At 39.0% G+C, this 16190-nt stretch overlaps 1 protein-coding gene across 14 annotated transcripts in view; it reads left to right on the forward strand.

Annotated features, from left to right (window-relative positions):
- Positions 1–16190, forward strand: part of DYM (dymeclin) — a 220222-nt gene that overhangs the window by 10540 nt on the left and 193492 nt on the right. For 9 of the 14 annotated variants that reach the window (XR_008574614.1, XM_054809295.1, XM_054809297.1 and 6 more), the window contains exons 2-5: positions 1775–1952; positions 12598–12650; positions 13317–13410; positions 14745–14878. Coding sequence is in view for 13 of the 14 variants with exons in the window: in XM_054809295.1 (XP_054665270.1) it covers positions 1813–1952; positions 12598–12650; positions 13317–13410; positions 14745–14878 (421 nt within the window). In the remaining variant the exon portion in view is untranslated. Of the gene's footprint in view, positions 1–1774; positions 1953–2278; positions 2328–12597; positions 12651–13316; positions 13411–14744; positions 14879–16190 lie in introns of those variants that run through there. The other 5 variants (XM_054809304.1, XM_054809305.1, XM_054809306.1 and 2 more) reach the window with 2 other exon arrangements.

The raw sequence follows: 16190 nt of genomic DNA on the forward strand, positions 1-16190 counted from the left end.
GCCAAGTCTTGGGTTTTTTTCTTTGAAGGGGCAAAATTTGTATTCAAGTAAGATGCATTCATTCTGTTCTGTGAGTAAACATTCAACTAAAATTCTGGAAATCCTCTTAAACTAATTACATTTTATAATCCTTTAATGCTTCACCCTAGAATTCCCTGGCACAAACTTCCACTTTCACTCCTAGGCCACTTTTGAATTTGTTTTCCTGTAGGTAGTCCCCATGACAAAAATGTCTTCAGAGCTTTTTGCTAAATGAGACGTATGTGAGGGTTTAAGGTATCTCTCCCCCGCTTTGGTCAGATATAAAGGGAGATGATAGAAACCAACCTGCCTCATAAAAATAGAGCTCCATGGCTGCATGATGGCAAAGCTACAGTGGTGCGGTTGTTCGAAGAGCGGATACACCGAATTGGTGTAAAGTTTCATCTTGCTGTATTCTGTCTTCCGGAACAGCTAATGGTGATGGTGGAGGATGGAGTACTAGAATGGCGGGAAGGGGTGTGGAGTGGTATTTTCCCAGCCTGTAGTGTCCCCTACAAACAAAATTTAGGAAATATTAAACGTGTTGAGTCTTCAAGAATCACTCCAGTGCTGCTTCTTGTGACAGAACCAATATCTTTGTTGAGACCAAGGGACGAGTTCCTGCTAAGTAGTAGCTTCCATGTTCTACTATAGCTGTTCCTATTCTTATGTCTCCTGCCAGCTCAGGAGTGAGTATTTAAGTTATGCAGTAATACACTGTGCAGCGTGTTTATCTTGATGGACGGGCTTTTTTAAAAGATAAACTTTAAAGCTATTAGTCACAGTTATTTCTTCTCAAAAGATGGAAGATTATTGTAGCTGATGTCCTGGAAGACTAAGATGCTTAGGAGCATCCCTGGCACATAGTGGATAGCGTTGTGGTGTTTTTTTTCTTTAAATTGTTTATAAAGGTGAGAAGTGCTGATAAGCAGCGTGGAGAACTGAAATCTTCTGATTCTTCACACAGATCAAGTACAACACAGCTAGTAATGAAAACAGGATTTGAAGTGTGTCTCTACCAACTTCAAGGAGCAGTTTTGTTTCCGATGTGCTCATTTTTTAGCTTTCTCTCCCTTGAAGTAGTTGACTGAAACCAACCACATTATTTTACAAAGATCAGCAGGTTCACATATGGTCAGTAGTACTTTTCCTCACTTGATGCGGGATAGCTGTGCCTCAGCGGTAACAGCTGGGCTTACTCTGGCAAGGTAGGGGTGATCACTGATGGCATGCAGCAATTAGCTGCACGGTGGAAGACAGGAGTCATTTGCTATTTGTGCATATTCAGTTGGAAAATATATTTTTTTAATAGCTTGTCAACTTAACACCCCTGTTTAAATTGTGATTTCCCTGCAGTTTTCCCCACTGCCTTGATACTGATACAGCTGTGACACAGTGTTCTTGCCGAATGCAATTTATGACAATCCAAGTGAGATGATGACTGAAGTGTATAGCACAGTAACTTTTAACTTCCTTGGATGAAAATGTTATTGTCCTAAGTTTGTGTAAAGAAAATCTTTAATACCTTCCTGTGTGCCTCTTTTCTATATTTCAGTAATTGTTCAAGGTAGGGAACTAAAGCTTTACTGATAGCTAATTTAGGATCTGTGTATTCCTTATTTGTACAAAAGACTTCAAATGTGTCTCTTTTTTTTTCTTTTTTTTCTTTTTTTTTCTTTTTTCTTTTTTTTCTTTTTTTTCTTGTTTTTTTCTTTTTTTTCTTTTTTTTTCTTTTTTTTTTTTTCCCTTGAAGAAATGAAAATTTAGAACGGGATTTGCCAGATAAAGAAGATGGGAGCAAATAGCAGCAGTATCAGTGAGCTTCCCGAAAATGAGTACTTGAAAAAATTATCAGGAGCAGAGCCCATCTCTGAGAATGACCCGTTCTGGAATCAGCTACTGTCTTTCAGCTTTACCACTCCAACAAACAGGTAAGAGGGTGCTTGTTGAAGAACTAAACATTTGTAGTGTATTTATAAAAGTCTGAAAGCAAATGAGTGGGGTTTTTTATTATTCCTCTTTTAGGTAGCAGAGGAATAAATGCCTATGTAAAGTGGATTCTGTTGTTTCTAATTTTGGAAGCTCTTTCCACCACGTCTTCCATTCCTGTGGGTTCCTTTCTTCTTCATAATAGCTGTAATTGCTATTCATTCTCCTGTAGCTGGCAAAGATCAGAAGTAGGGTCTGTAGTGTTGAGGGGCAGCTTTCGTTACTCTTTTTTTTCTTTTTATTTTACTTTTTTTTCTTTTTTCTGCAGTTGCTGAAGCCTCCAATGCACAATGTTTCCACTGAACTTAGAGTAAATGGTGCGTCTTTAATTTAATTGTAGGTTAGCTGTTGAGTTTCTTAATCTGTGTGGCTTTTTTCCCTCCTCTTTCACATTTTAAAAAGAAGCTTGGCATGCTGTCTCTGTAAAAATATTTTCTAAATATCTAAAATTCAAGTTTTGCATGTGTTTTCACTCTAGCAAGTGGTGTAGATATAAATAGAATCAATATATTTTTAAAGGATCCGTAGCACATCTCCAGAAATACAGAACATAAATCCTTGTGACTTCTGTTAACCCAAGTCCATTGCTAAATTCGTTGGCCTGTGTGTGTTAAAGGAGTGGCTGCTGCCCGAGCATCCACACACCATTCATGGTGTCACACACACACACTTATTCTTGGGTGCTCTTCCTCCTTCTTCAGGCTGGACCCTAGATTTCCTGCAGCAGAGTCTCAGACATTGGATTTTATAAAATTAATTTAATCGAAAGGTGCAGCAGCAGGATCAGCCCGGGCTGGGTGCCTCCAAATAGAGGGACTGAGACCAAAGAAATCCCGGGGCAATCGTAGCCTTGGGTCCCATACACCCGCCCCTCACACGCCCTTCACGTGCTGCCCACGTGTCCTTTAGTCCAATGGTGACTCTTGTTTTGGGGTTTTCTAACGTCTAATTGGATTCTTCTTCTGTGTCCAGACAGGCTCTTATCTTGTTGACTTGCAGCTTTTGCAGTTTTTGCAAAGGTTGGAGCCTCCTTATCTTCTGGTTTACATTCCTTGTGCACCTGCGCTTCCTGGTGGAACATGGAGAACTGAAGATCCCAGACTTGGGAAGGACATTAGTGTGATACCAAAATACTTTCCCATACTGAAAGACTAAACACAGCACTGTAATAGCTGTTAGGAAAACTACTAGGAAAATTACTGAGAAAAATACCTCTATTGCGGCCTACAGGCTTCAGCAAATCTAGCTCTTCATGCTAAGTAAAGCTAAGCAAACAGCACAAATCACACCCTATTATAATCCTAAGTAATTTATTCTTAAGCCTGTTATTGCTTAAACCCCAGCAATGGTTCTGCTGCTCCTCACTCCCCCACCAAAGTAAAGGAGTTCCTTATAGCTTGCTTCGCAGCTTTTTGTGCCTATTTCATGGAGTCACATCCAGTGCAGAGTAAGTTTGCTTTAAAAAAAAAAAAACAAAACCCAAAGAAATCAACCAAACAAAAAAATCAACCAAACAAAAAACCTGATCCCAAATCAGGTTAGAAGTTTAATTAGCTGAACACCAGATGGTGCTCTTGCCTGGCAGCTAGAAGAGAAGTATTTTTAGAGGCATCTTTTGTGCAGCTTAATAATTGTAAGGGAAACAGAAATTTCCCATTATGTTGCATCTACCTGAGAGAATCATTTGGCAAATTATGTTAGATGATGTTGGCTGCACAGCACTCTCAGCCATTGTCTAAATCGGATAACCTTGCCTGCAGGAACAGAACAATAGAGGTCAATGTTCATTTCTGAGATTGAAAGCTTGCGAAATATCAAGTTAACTGTGTTTTGTTTTAATGAGGCTTGAGTGTAGGTCATACTTTTGACAGGAGCAAGATGCTAGTTTTTGACTGTTGTGGAAAGGAGCCAATTTTCACCTGTCAAACAGGACACAATTTAAAGTTTTCTTCCCTTTTCAAATTACACTTTTTCCAATTATGTGTTGCAAAATTAGTGTGTTTATAGTGAGTGATTGCAGTGTGTTTTCATGGAGGTAATTGAGGATATCTATCCTACTTCCTTGAATTTTGCAAAGATGTGACTGATATGATCCCCAGGGAGAAGAGGGTTGTATTCTCTGGATGCTGCTTTGGACATACTTCTGTTCTACATACGGCAGTACTATAGGGAAAGAGGAGGAGAAAAACATGAAAAGATAAAGTAGCAGGAAAATGCATGGTCATAGGAAGGTGAATGACCGACCAACAACAAAAAACCTGACCCAAACCAGTGAGATGTGGGAGGCGGTGGGGCTGGGGTAGATTAAGGGAAATTTGAATCGATGTGTATAAGTAAAATTTGTGGGGCGTTTAACACTTTCCCGTGTGTGCTTTCTCTCTAGTGAGGAATATGTGACTAGTGCTACAGAAGCTGTTCCGAATTAGGCCAGGTACTGCTGATCGCAGCTGCCAAAGGAAGATCTTACAAGCTGCCAAACTGAGTTAGCTCTTCTGAGGAACAATAGTCTTTTAATGCCCAAAATCAGAAGCCCAGGGCCTTGGCTTGAGGGTTGATGAATTACCAGCTTTCTAATCTGCAAAAGATGAAGGCGTGATACCGTATCTGATATTTTAATGGCACTACTTTCTTTGCTCTGCTGTCTGTCTTCATTTTCTTATACTCTGCTTTGTTCTCTTTGTACTCAGTTCTTTGCACTCTTTTCTTTCTTTGTCATTGTTTTGCTTCTCTGCCTTTCCCCTTTCAGTTTGGTGGATCTCTTCCTCCATTCATTCATTTCTTGTCTTCCTGGTTCTCTCTTTTGCTTTCTCTCCCCACCCCTACCCGACTGTATATGTTAATCTCTCTTTGGGTGGTTCTGTGTATAGTTCTTTAGCATTGCTTATTTATTCAGCCATGCCTTCTTTACTGGGTTTATTTTTTCAGTCCAATTAACTTCATCTGTTTCTGTGAAGAACACAAAATAGTTTACGGGGGGGGAATGAAGTTTGCCAAATATCAATGCTACTATTGACTGCAAAGTTGCTGTGTGTCTGCTGGCAATACTGATGCAAGATACTCTTGCCCTTTCACTATCCCTTCCAGTGTTTATTTGGATCTGCTGTGGGTTTAATCAGGAACTAATCTGTCTGAAAAACAACACAGGAAAAAGTAGTGTTTATTTTTTTCAGACAAGTTAATTCCCTAAAGTGATTCACAGCATGGCACCACAAAACCATTCTGGCACAATGAGGGATTGATTTTTGGGGTGCAACAAACTGTTAGGCTAAAAGGTGGGATGGCTGACACCTGATGTGCCATCCAAAAATGAACGCAAAGGCATGTAGTCAAAGCAGGGCTGGCTGCTGGGAGTGTAGCATTCTGCTTTTTCTGGGCTATTTGTTCTTCCTCTCATAATGCTGATTTTCTTAATAGTTTAACAAGTATTAAGAGGGAATATTAAGTGAGAGTAATTCTGGTCTGTGCATTCACAAACCCTGAGCATGACTCAGCCGTCAGTAATCAGAAATGAGCTGACGGTGAGTCCCTGCTTGCTGCCCGGGACTCCCCTGGCCTGAGGGACAGCAACAGCCAGAGCAAGTCTCGAGGATTTGGCAGGTAAAGCCACTGGGGCCTTACACAATTTAGGAGTGGTAGGAGATGAGTAATAGATGCATAAGTGATAGTAAAAGGGAAAGCTACCAGCAATTTAGTTCTAGGTTGCCTCATGCTTTTCCCTGTAAAAGGGCTATTGTGGTCTCTTCTGTAAAGCAGGTCATGGATGCTAAGCAGGTAAAATCCCCTTGGGCTACAGAAGTGTCTGCTGAGAAACTTCTGGTTTCAGCCATTAGGAAGTACTTTGTGTTCTAAATTCACACTCCTACATGTTCATTTTTTTTTCTTCTTCATGGATTCTTATTTGTTGCACAGAATGGACTCATGGGAGCTGAATTAAAATTGTATAAAACTTCTTAAATCTGCCACTTCCTACATTTCCAGTGGCTGACTTATCAATCTGAATAATGTTTGGATATTGGAAAAATAAGATACAGCTCTTCTGGATGACTTTTTTTTAGTTATTGTTATGAGCAAGAGCTGTGAGGTTTACTTTGGAGTCTTAGCTCTCGGTTTAGGCAGACCCTGGTGTTTGTCTGGCTCTCCTACAAGTTGCTACCAAGAATGCAACCTCCTCCTTAGCAGTGGTATTAGTTACAATTCTTTCCTGATGGAAAACTTAAACCAGAGTTAACTAACACAGAACTTGCTGGAAATCATGTCCTTAATATTTACCATTCTGCTTTGTTCCTTCCCCGGAGTTTTTAACGAGTCGCTGGTTCAAGAATAGTGTGCATGAGCCTTTAATGGAAAGACATAAAAATGAGCAACTTTTATGTTGCCTTAATGTGGTACATTTTTAAATTGGTACAATAAATTATATGCAGCTTTTTATTCTTTGACGTTTTTCTTCCAACTAGCCTGTAAAAGTCAGCATTCCCACATTATGCATTTACTGAATGGGCTGATTCTTCTGTTTTGTATTTGATGGCAAAGAAAAAAAACTTTACTTAGAAGAAAAAAAAACCCTATCAGGAAAGCTGTTTCCTATCTTTTTCTCGTCCTCTTCTTTTAGAGAGGGTAGTTGTCTACAATAGTTTGGGTCTTATTCTTAAATAAGGGTAGATGCCATGGTATGGCTATATTTACATTTACAGTTTGTATGCAGAATACTTTCTCTTGCCATGTTGAGATATTTTAACAGTAGTCACTGCCACTTTGAAACCTCTTCTATTGCGATACCTTTAAAATAAAAGCAGATAAAACCATTTTCTTCAAAGATGACTGCTGTCAGGGAGCAACCTTCACTGTCTTTAATTATGGTTTTGCTGAAGTCTGTGGGACTGATTGTTAGTAAATTTAAAGTAAGGCAACGGAAATAAATTCAACCACTCTGAAATAACTCCACTGACTTCCCGCCCCCCCGCCCTTTTTTTTTTTCCTCTTTGGAACTAATGGTTTTTTACAATATATGCCAGAATAGCTGACCGCAGAATCCGTAGCATTCTGGTAGTATGAAGCCAGAAATAAAAATCTGCAGTCAATGAAAACTATGAAATTTTTCTGAGCGATAACCTGCGTAATTTACCATTCTTTCCCACCTCTACTGAAAAGGTACTTTCTTACAGAAAACTAACTCGTTCATGAGGAAACTCCTTGTACTATGATCAGTAACTACAAATACAATGTCGTGGTTTTACCCCAGCCGGCAGCTAAGCACCACGCAGCCGCTCACTCGCTCCCCCGCCCCCGGTCGGGATGGGGGAGAGAATTGGAAAAGTTAAAGTGAGAAAACTCGTGGGTTGAGATAAAGACATTTTAATAGGTAAAGCAAAAGCCGCATGCACAAGCAAAGCAAAGCAAGGAATTCATTCACCACTCCCCATGGGCAGGCAGGTGTTCAGCCATCTCCAGGGAAGCAGGGCCCTGTCACGCGTAACGGTTACTTGGGAAGACAAACACCATCACTCCGAATGCCGCTGCCCCCCCTTCTCTTCCCCCCAAGCTCCTTATAAACTGAGCATGACGTCATATGGTATGGAATATCCCTTTGGTCAGTTTGGGTCACCTGTCCTGTCTGTGTCCCCTCCCAGCTCCTTGTGCACCCCCAGCCATCCTGCTGGCAGGGCAGTATGAGGAGCAGAAAAGGCCTTGGCCCTGTGTAAACACTGCTCAACAATAAGTCCATAGAACAAAAACATCTCTATGTTATCAACACTGTCTCCAGCACAAATCCAAAACATATCCTCACACTAGCTACTATGAAGAAAATCAACCCTCTCAGCTAAAACCAGGACATACAAAGAGATTAAATCCCAAAAAAATAAAAAACCCCCTGACATAAGATCAATTATTAAATGATAGAAGAGCAATTTCAGCAAGACAAAACAGAATTTGTGTTGTTGAAATACTGTTTAATTATTATGTTTTACTTGGTCAACAACCATTGCATACGGTAACTCACAATTTTCACTCTTCCTTGTGAAATATAAAGGCGCAATTTTGGCTTCTGTTAGCATTCCCATGTGTTTGAGTGGGGGTGTGTGCATCGAGTTCCCAAATGACATTTATATGATAGTACAGGTTGGAGGGATTGAACTTTTGTGGCAGGAAAAGGATGTGACCTCTTGTGTCAGAGTGCCAGTATTTGAGCTTGCAAATTTGAACTTAATTTTGATTTCTTTTCTCCCCTTTCTTGTATGGAATCCTTGTGTGACTTGGGTGTAGTGGTGGTGCTTTCCTATTTCCTGTGGAAGGGGATTACCCTTCATTACTCTTTGCTTCTGCTGCTGATGTGTGATACCTGGTGTCACACGGATATTTCCTATGAATAGGTGGGTTTGTAGTGACAATTGGTTTGGAAAATATTCTTACTGCTTGCTGTGTTCAGATGTTACAAGACAATAATAGCTGCCACTGTAAAACCTCTCATGTTTTGATATCTTGTTTTATTTTAAAGGTAGAACCATTTTCTTTAAAGTCTATGCTGTCAGGAGCAAATTTTACTTTTATTATTAATTATAGTTTTGTTGAAGTCTGTGGGCCTTCCCACTACATAAAAAAGCAAATAAAATAAGTTCTTGCTTTTATAAAGGACTTTGAAAATGCTGGCCATCAGATCACAGGATGAGCCAGGAATTCCTGTGAAGCCTGGAACTTTTTCCTAAAGTGCGTGGGAAGCAATCCTGCACCTCATGCGTTTGCTTGGATCTCAATGAGCCTGACGAGTCTGCGTGGTTAAGTGTGATTTTCTTTGAATGCTTAGTGTTTCCCCTGTGCTCACAACCTGTTGGAATCCCCATACCAGGTGATACCTTTTGCTTATGCCTCAGAAAATTGTAGAACTGGTAAATATGATTGGAATACATACTACTTTCCCAAAACCAAAGGGTTTAGTTCAGGTAGTGCCAGCTGAAATACATGATTACATGTACAAACTCACCCAGGTCACTGGGATCATTATTTTAAGATCCGTGGCCTGAAGCTGGTGTGTGTTTGTCGTGTGCACGGGAACATGTTCCAAAGTGGGGTCTCCTCCATGGCAGGGCTTACTGGCCGCTACTGGGGTGCCCGGGTTTCTCCTAGCGATGCTCAGCAGAAGGGTTTACTTTCTTTGCTGCTTGTTTATTGCTAGAAACTGATAATCTTTTTCTTGATAGGGTACTAATCGTTCTCATAGACCATGGGATATCTTACTCCTCCATCCCTAATGCATCTCTCTTCTGTTTTTACGTGTTCTAGAAAATACTATCGTTCAGAAGCTTCTTTTCAGTGCTGAAAAAGTGTAATTTTTATTTTCCCAGTTTTTGATAGATAAAATCACACAGTGGAAAATGTGTGGGATGTTTTCCTTTTCTTTTCTGAAAGATGGTTTTCTCCTGGATCCTCCCATAGGTACTTTGTTACAATTAAGTGTAATATGTTGAAGGGGATCAATTCAAATGCATTTTAGACTATTTTTGTCCCAAATAGCGAGCTCCTAAAATACATATCTATGTATGTGCATGTGTATATGCATCTGTTTGGCAACAAAGCAGTCCGTATTTGTCGGGTGAGGCTTTTCAGAGAGAATTGGAACTCCTCTTTGTGATCAGTGCAGTGAAGGAGTGTCACTCCATCAGTGCTTGCTCTGGTTGTTAGTGCTGAAAAATAGTTTGAATACCAACAGTGCTGCTCTGTGGATTAATGAAAGGACGGATGTTTTAGTGGTAGGTTTCCATTCTTAGATGTGGAAGTTGTCGCCTAGTCTTCAGGACGGCATAATTCAGTTCTGTGTACTTGTTGTATGAATGAGGGCGAGCGCGTTGTACTTAATTTTTAAGCGTTAAATTTTGTTTTGGTAGGAAAAAGAATGACTCAAGTGTTAAAAGCTTTGCTGAAGAGCTGAAGGTCTTGCTTGGTTTCCCACTGATTTTGATCCCGGCAACTTGTAGAAATTAGGCAACTCTGTGGAATTTAAGGACTTTGGTTTTGAATAACTGAAAGGGAAGGAAAAAAACCACCTGTAAGAATGCTATACTTTAAAAGCTAACTGCTTAGAAATGGGGAGGAGAATAAACCATAATTAAAAGCTGTGTGTCTACATTAATGGTTTAAATCCTGGACCAATTACAATAATCACTCTGTCTGTATTATAGAAGTCCCTAGCATCTTTGGATAGTGGGATCATGTGTTGGATCATGGTTATTCAGTACCGAAGAACTCTCTAGTTAGTGGTGTCCTATATAATATTCACCTTGCCTCTTAGGAAGGAATACATACTGATGACAAGCAGCCAGCTGGACAAATTTAGAAGGCTGTTGTTTTTTTTAAAAAGTGCAAAAAGTCCTGTGTTGTCTGTAGTTGCTGGCGGGGTGTTCTAGCATTATACCATTTGTTTTTAATTACTCTCCGTGTTTTTAGCACTGAAATGAGACCACCTTTGAGACTATGTCTAATGTTTTTATATGAAAGTGTAAGTTTATTTTTTCTGAAACTTAGGTTGCAAAGCAGTTTATAAGGGAGGAAAGAATGCTGTATTTGATATCAAAAAAGGCAATCTGCATAATATAAAATTGTCTTAGGATATTCAGCTGTAGGTGAAGAGCTGTCTCTGCTGTCAGCTCACTACACAGTAAATCAGTCTGATCTACAAGAAAATTTACAGGCATCTTAAAACTTAATTTGTTTGATGTCTCTATCTTGAAGCATTTCCTATTGAAAGGTTTTGAAATAGTTATTTTGGCTGCTGTTTCTACCAATATCCGTATTACTTCTAGTCCTCAGCAGTTTGGACAAACTCGAGCTTCCAAGAACACGACTCCGTGTGGTTTTTCAGCAGTGGGCTTCCCATACGGCACCACAGTTAATATCAAGTTGATGTAACAGCTGTTAGGACTGTAGTGTAAACTGGATTACCATCTGAATTTAAAAACAGAAAGAAGGAGGACTGTTTTCCCCCACCACTGCATTTTAAAAAGTCACTGGCAGAGCTGTAGGTAGTTGCTGAGATGGAGTTGAGCAGGTGGGACAGAGAAAGTGCATGTGGTATCATGTCCTTTTTGTCTTCAGTCTCTGATGTTTTTACATAAATCAGGTTGCTGCTTGGAAAATTTAATGCTTAGGAAGCAACAGCGACTTTGGCAATCTAATTATGGCAGTAGTAAGTATTGCAATATAGTTATATGAGAAGAGTTTGCTACTTTCCTATTTATTCTGTGGATGGTGATTTTCATACCTTCAACTACAAGGATGTGGCTTTGTGAGCTCTGAAATTGTTCAGCCTATATTACATACTACTTTATGTCTGCAAGCATTGAACTGGGTTTGGTTTTGACTGACTTTTAATTTGGGGAACTTCAGTAGGACTGCCATTCCTGTAGGTCAGACTGTGTTTTAATTGAGTATGTATAGAGGCTGTACAATCTTCTCTGATACCCTGAGCTGTAGGGCCTGTAGTGATAGGACAAGGGGTAATGGTTTTAAGATTTTAACAGGGTAGATTAAGACTTGATAAAAGGAAGAGATTTTTCATGCTGAGGGTGATGAAACACTAGGACAAGTTGCCCTTTAGATTTTAGTGTTGGGACAGCTTCATATTGCTTAATGTAGTATTGGACACTATATCTGATTATTATTTGTGTTTTTTTCCCATCTGTTAAGGAAAAATATACTTCCCATGTATTCTTCTGTTTTGTTTTTGAGGATCAGTTACTCTGTACTGGTAGGTTTGTAGTGATAGCAGTATATAAATATCTTTTTATGTGCTTGACGCAGCTGGTGTTTATATTCAGTGGTTGTGTGCAGGTTCTGCTTTAGCGCTTTGTTGTTCTTTTCAGCTGATGGTTTTCATTGAGGCATACCAACAGGCAATTAATGAAGTTATGAAAAATATGGTGTATCTGATGTGATTGTTGCATTAATATAACAACATTAGTTAAAGGAAAGTGATGCTTGGCTTGAGGTTAAATGTCAAGTTGAGGATTCTTTGATTTATGCTTTTTTAAAAAGGTGTGATTTCATATGATAGTTCTTGTAAACAATCAAGTTTTTTCTGTAGGCTGCGATTCTATGTGTATTTTCAGTGGCATCAAGCTAAGCATGGCAGCATTGACACCACAAAGGTAGTAGTAAAACAAATGATGTAGTGACATCATTTCACTTTGACAAACAATTCACGTCTGAATATTAGTTTGCTGGTTTATAGTCACTGTACTTCAAATGCATGTTGTCCTGCCTGATAGTAGGGTAACTGAGCACTGGAATGGGCTGTCCAGAGAGGTTGTGGAGTCTTTGTCCTTGGAGATATTCAAAAGCCAGCTGGATGTGGTCCAGGGCAACTGGCTCTAGGTGGCCCTGCTTGAGCAGAGAGATGGGACAAGATGACCTCAGGTGGTCCCTTCTTGCCTCAATCACTCTGTGCTTTTGTGGTATTGATGTAAACCAGCTAATGGATTGGTAAAATTAAGTGCTGCTTAGAAATATTTTACTATTGTTTTGTAATGAATTTTCACTTCAGTATAGGAACCCAATTCCTTGTGTAACCATTTTTATTTTCTTTTCTCCCTCGCCTAGTGCTGACTTAAAGCTCTTGGAAGAAGCCACAATCTCGGTCTGCAAGTCTTTAGGTGAGAAATTGTGACATCTTTTTTTCATGTGCTTTATCAGAAAAATTAAGAAACAGCATTCTTGTGCACATCCATGTCTTCAGTATACTTAACTCTACTTGTATGTGTTCCACTAGTAAGATTAAAGTAGTGTAAAGAGTGTGTTTACATATATCCCAAACTTTTAGAAACTTCCATTGTTAACTGTTTTGTAGAACTTGAAATGACTGAAAGGTTTAAAATGAATAACTCCATCCTCACTACCTTGTTCTCCCTCTGCCCTCTAAGCTGATCAGCAGGGGGAAAGAGGACCAAAGGAAGGGATAATATTAATGTGATCAATGACGTTTCAAGAAGGTAAAAATTAGTTGTGAAAACCTGCCCAGTTTTCTGACAGGAGACTGTTATGCAGTAGACAAGTCTTGGAAAGGAAGCAGTATGAGGTCCACATTTGAAATATTTTAAATCTAGGATGAAAAGTATGCTTAGAGAAGAATTATGGTGTAGTAAAGCATGGCCTGGAGAATCTGAAAAGAACAACAACAGCTGTACAGAAAAACAGACATACCGTGCTATATGTAGAAATATTTAAGACATTGAAATTTGGTTTCATTCTATATATTGTTTAAACTAAATAGTGTCAACTTACACATGCTATATAGTCATATCTTATTTTTCCTCATCTAGTTGAGAAGAATCCTCGAACAGGAAACCTTGGGTCATTGATTAAAGTCTTTCTTTCTAGAACCAAAGAGTTAAAAATTTCAGCAGAATGTCAGAAGTAAGTAACCAGAAAAAAGCTGTGTGTGCCATTTCACTTTTTAAATGTTCCTTTTGCTGCTAGCTCTTAGTTTTTTACTTTGCTAGTTAACATAATCACAGAACAAAACTTAGAATTCTCTTAAATCATTGTTTCCAACAGAACAAGTATCTAGTACTTTTCCAAACACAGGCAATTACGTGTAATAAGTAAATAGATTGCTGAGGAAAAAGACATGTTTGTGTTCATCCTGTGTGTTACATAAACACATTTGTGTACAAATGGTGTAGGTCCTGGTTACTACTGATTTAGAGCTGTTTAAAAATCACCTGGCCTTTTTAACTAAATCTTAATATATGAACTAGTATTTTACCTTGAAAATATTTTAAATTGAATTTGAGCACAAACTTCTATATAAAGATACTGCTTTCAAATCATATCATGCAACTGTCATTAGTTTTGCTTGCCCCTTTTCAGCAACAGGAAGAACTCGAAGAGGTTATGTGTGCAGCACTGCATAGTTTTCCCAGGGAACTTTATGTAATTGTTCTCCCACACCCATTGACAGATGTCCAACTCTCTTCAGATCCAGGGCTTCAAAAGGAAGACTTTCTTTTTAATGCCCCCTTGCTCCTAGGACTGCCCTCTACCTTTTTGCTTATATCTGGAGAAAGAAGTTATTCCTGCCTGGATAGCTCCTGTCACTTTAATCCAAACATACCTCGAAAATATAGCTTCAATGAAGAGCTTGACTGTGTGCTGTTGTATGGGCTTCCCAGCAGTTGCTCACTGGGACTCAAGAAAACGTAATGAAGCTATATTCACCTTGCAGTCACAAAGCTTGGACAATGTTTGTGTGTTGCATAGAAAAATCTTGCTATATTGTGCTCCTGAAGTCCATAAATGCCTACAGTCATTTGAAGGCTGTTTCACTGGGAAAAGTGCTAAGGTTCAGGGAGCCAAAATAGCTTTCATATCGAAGCTGTTGGAAATGTTCAGATGTCTGGGTGGACTGAGTCCATAGTATCTAGAAACCTTTAGAATTATGCTGAGCTGTCTGGTGAGCTCTTTGAGGAGTGGTACTTCTGGCAACTGTGGTGTTTTAACAAAACAAACGTAGTTAGGAATAAAATTGTATTCTCTTGGAGGAAGAAAAAAAATATTTCTTTTAAATACATTTCCAGTTTGTTTGATGCAGCATCAACTGAAGATTCCCTGCTTGAGCATTTTGCTTTTCCTTGCTTCAGCTGAAGGAACCCCTGGGTCTACTGTGGCATATATTATCTTGTGCTTTTTTGATGCATGCTCGCAGATGAAGCATTACTGATTGTTGTTTGTTTCTGCTTCTTTTCTAGTCACCTCTTTATTTGGCAGGCTCACAATGCACTGTTTATTATTTGCTGTTTGCTGAAAGTCTTCATCAGTCAAATGTCAGAAGAGGAGCTGCAACTTCATTTTACCTACGAAGAGAAAGCATCAGGCTCATATGGTAGGTCTGCAGTAGTGCTAGTGAAACAAATGTCCCACAAGAAGCTGAAAAGTTCTGATGTTTGTAGATGTGGCACTTAGGGACATGGTTTAGTGGTGAACTTGGTAGTGTTGGGTTAATGGTTGGGCTTGATGATCTCAAGGGTCTTTTCCAAACTAAATAATTCTATGATTCTATGTTTTATTTAGACTAAGAATCCCAAACCGCTTTAAAACTAGAAATGGAGTACCAATGAGGTTACATGCAACATGTTTACTATTTGGGACAACCTATGAGATTGAAAGTACGTAGTCAGTAGTAAAACTGACTCACTTCTTTTGAGGTGTGAAGTAATTTGGTGTAAACTGTCTTCCTTTGTATCATGCATATGAAAGACAGCACCTTCAAAATGTGATGAGAGCTTTTAATAACATATTGACTGTTGTTATCTGCCAGAATTAAACGTTTATTAACAAGCTGTTGGCATGTTATGGGTTCTTATAGCAAAACAGACCTCTTCTAGAGCAGGGTTTAAGTTGTTTGGTGTATTTTTTCTTTACAGATTTTTTTTAATATGTAACATGGTCATTTATTTACAAACTTAATCTGACATTTTTTTAAACAGCTGTTCAGAAGTGATGTTGTAGACCTACCTTAGTTTTAGTCATTTTCCTGTAGTTTGAAAGGTGATAATGGTCTTCAGAAGAACAGAATAGAATTGGGGTGAAGCTGACCACATACTGCTGCATCAATGGTAATGTTGCAATTATTTAGTGTTTCTTTACACATACGTTTCATAAACCAGCAGCAGCCAGGGAGTGGAATTAATGCAATTTTGGGGAATCTACTGAGGGAAGATAACAGAGCTATGGTTAGAACCAATCCATTGAAAAAGCAACTGCTAAAATTTAATTAGTGGGCAGTAGTTTATACAAGAGTACAGGAAAAGTCAAAGAATTTAGGCAGAATGTTTAAAAAAAGTAAGTGCATCTCCAGGAAATGGAGCAAGTATTCCACAAGATGAAAGATGGCAGGGAAGATGCTTAAATAATCTGGCTGGTTTTTTCCTGCTATCCAGTCCTTCTTTTGGGAAGTGAATGATGTGAATATGTTCAAAATCAGTCTGACTGCAGCAAAAAGAAAGTCATAACACTGTCTGCCACAAATCTGTATAGTGCCATATCGAGATGCTCTCACAAGACTACGTGATGGATCAAGCTGGCACAGGAGCCTTGATTTCCTTTGCTTTGTTATAAAGATACTGTTGAGTTTGTAATTGCATGTTATTTATTGCATAAAGCCAAAAATGGTCTGGCAAAAAGAACTGGTATCA

This window comes from Grus americana, chromosome Z (genome assembly GCF_028858705.1).
Source record: "Grus americana isolate bGruAme1 chromosome Z, bGruAme1.mat, whole genome shotgun sequence".
Lineage (NCBI taxonomy): Eukaryota > Metazoa > Chordata > Aves > Gruiformes > Gruidae > Grus > Grus americana.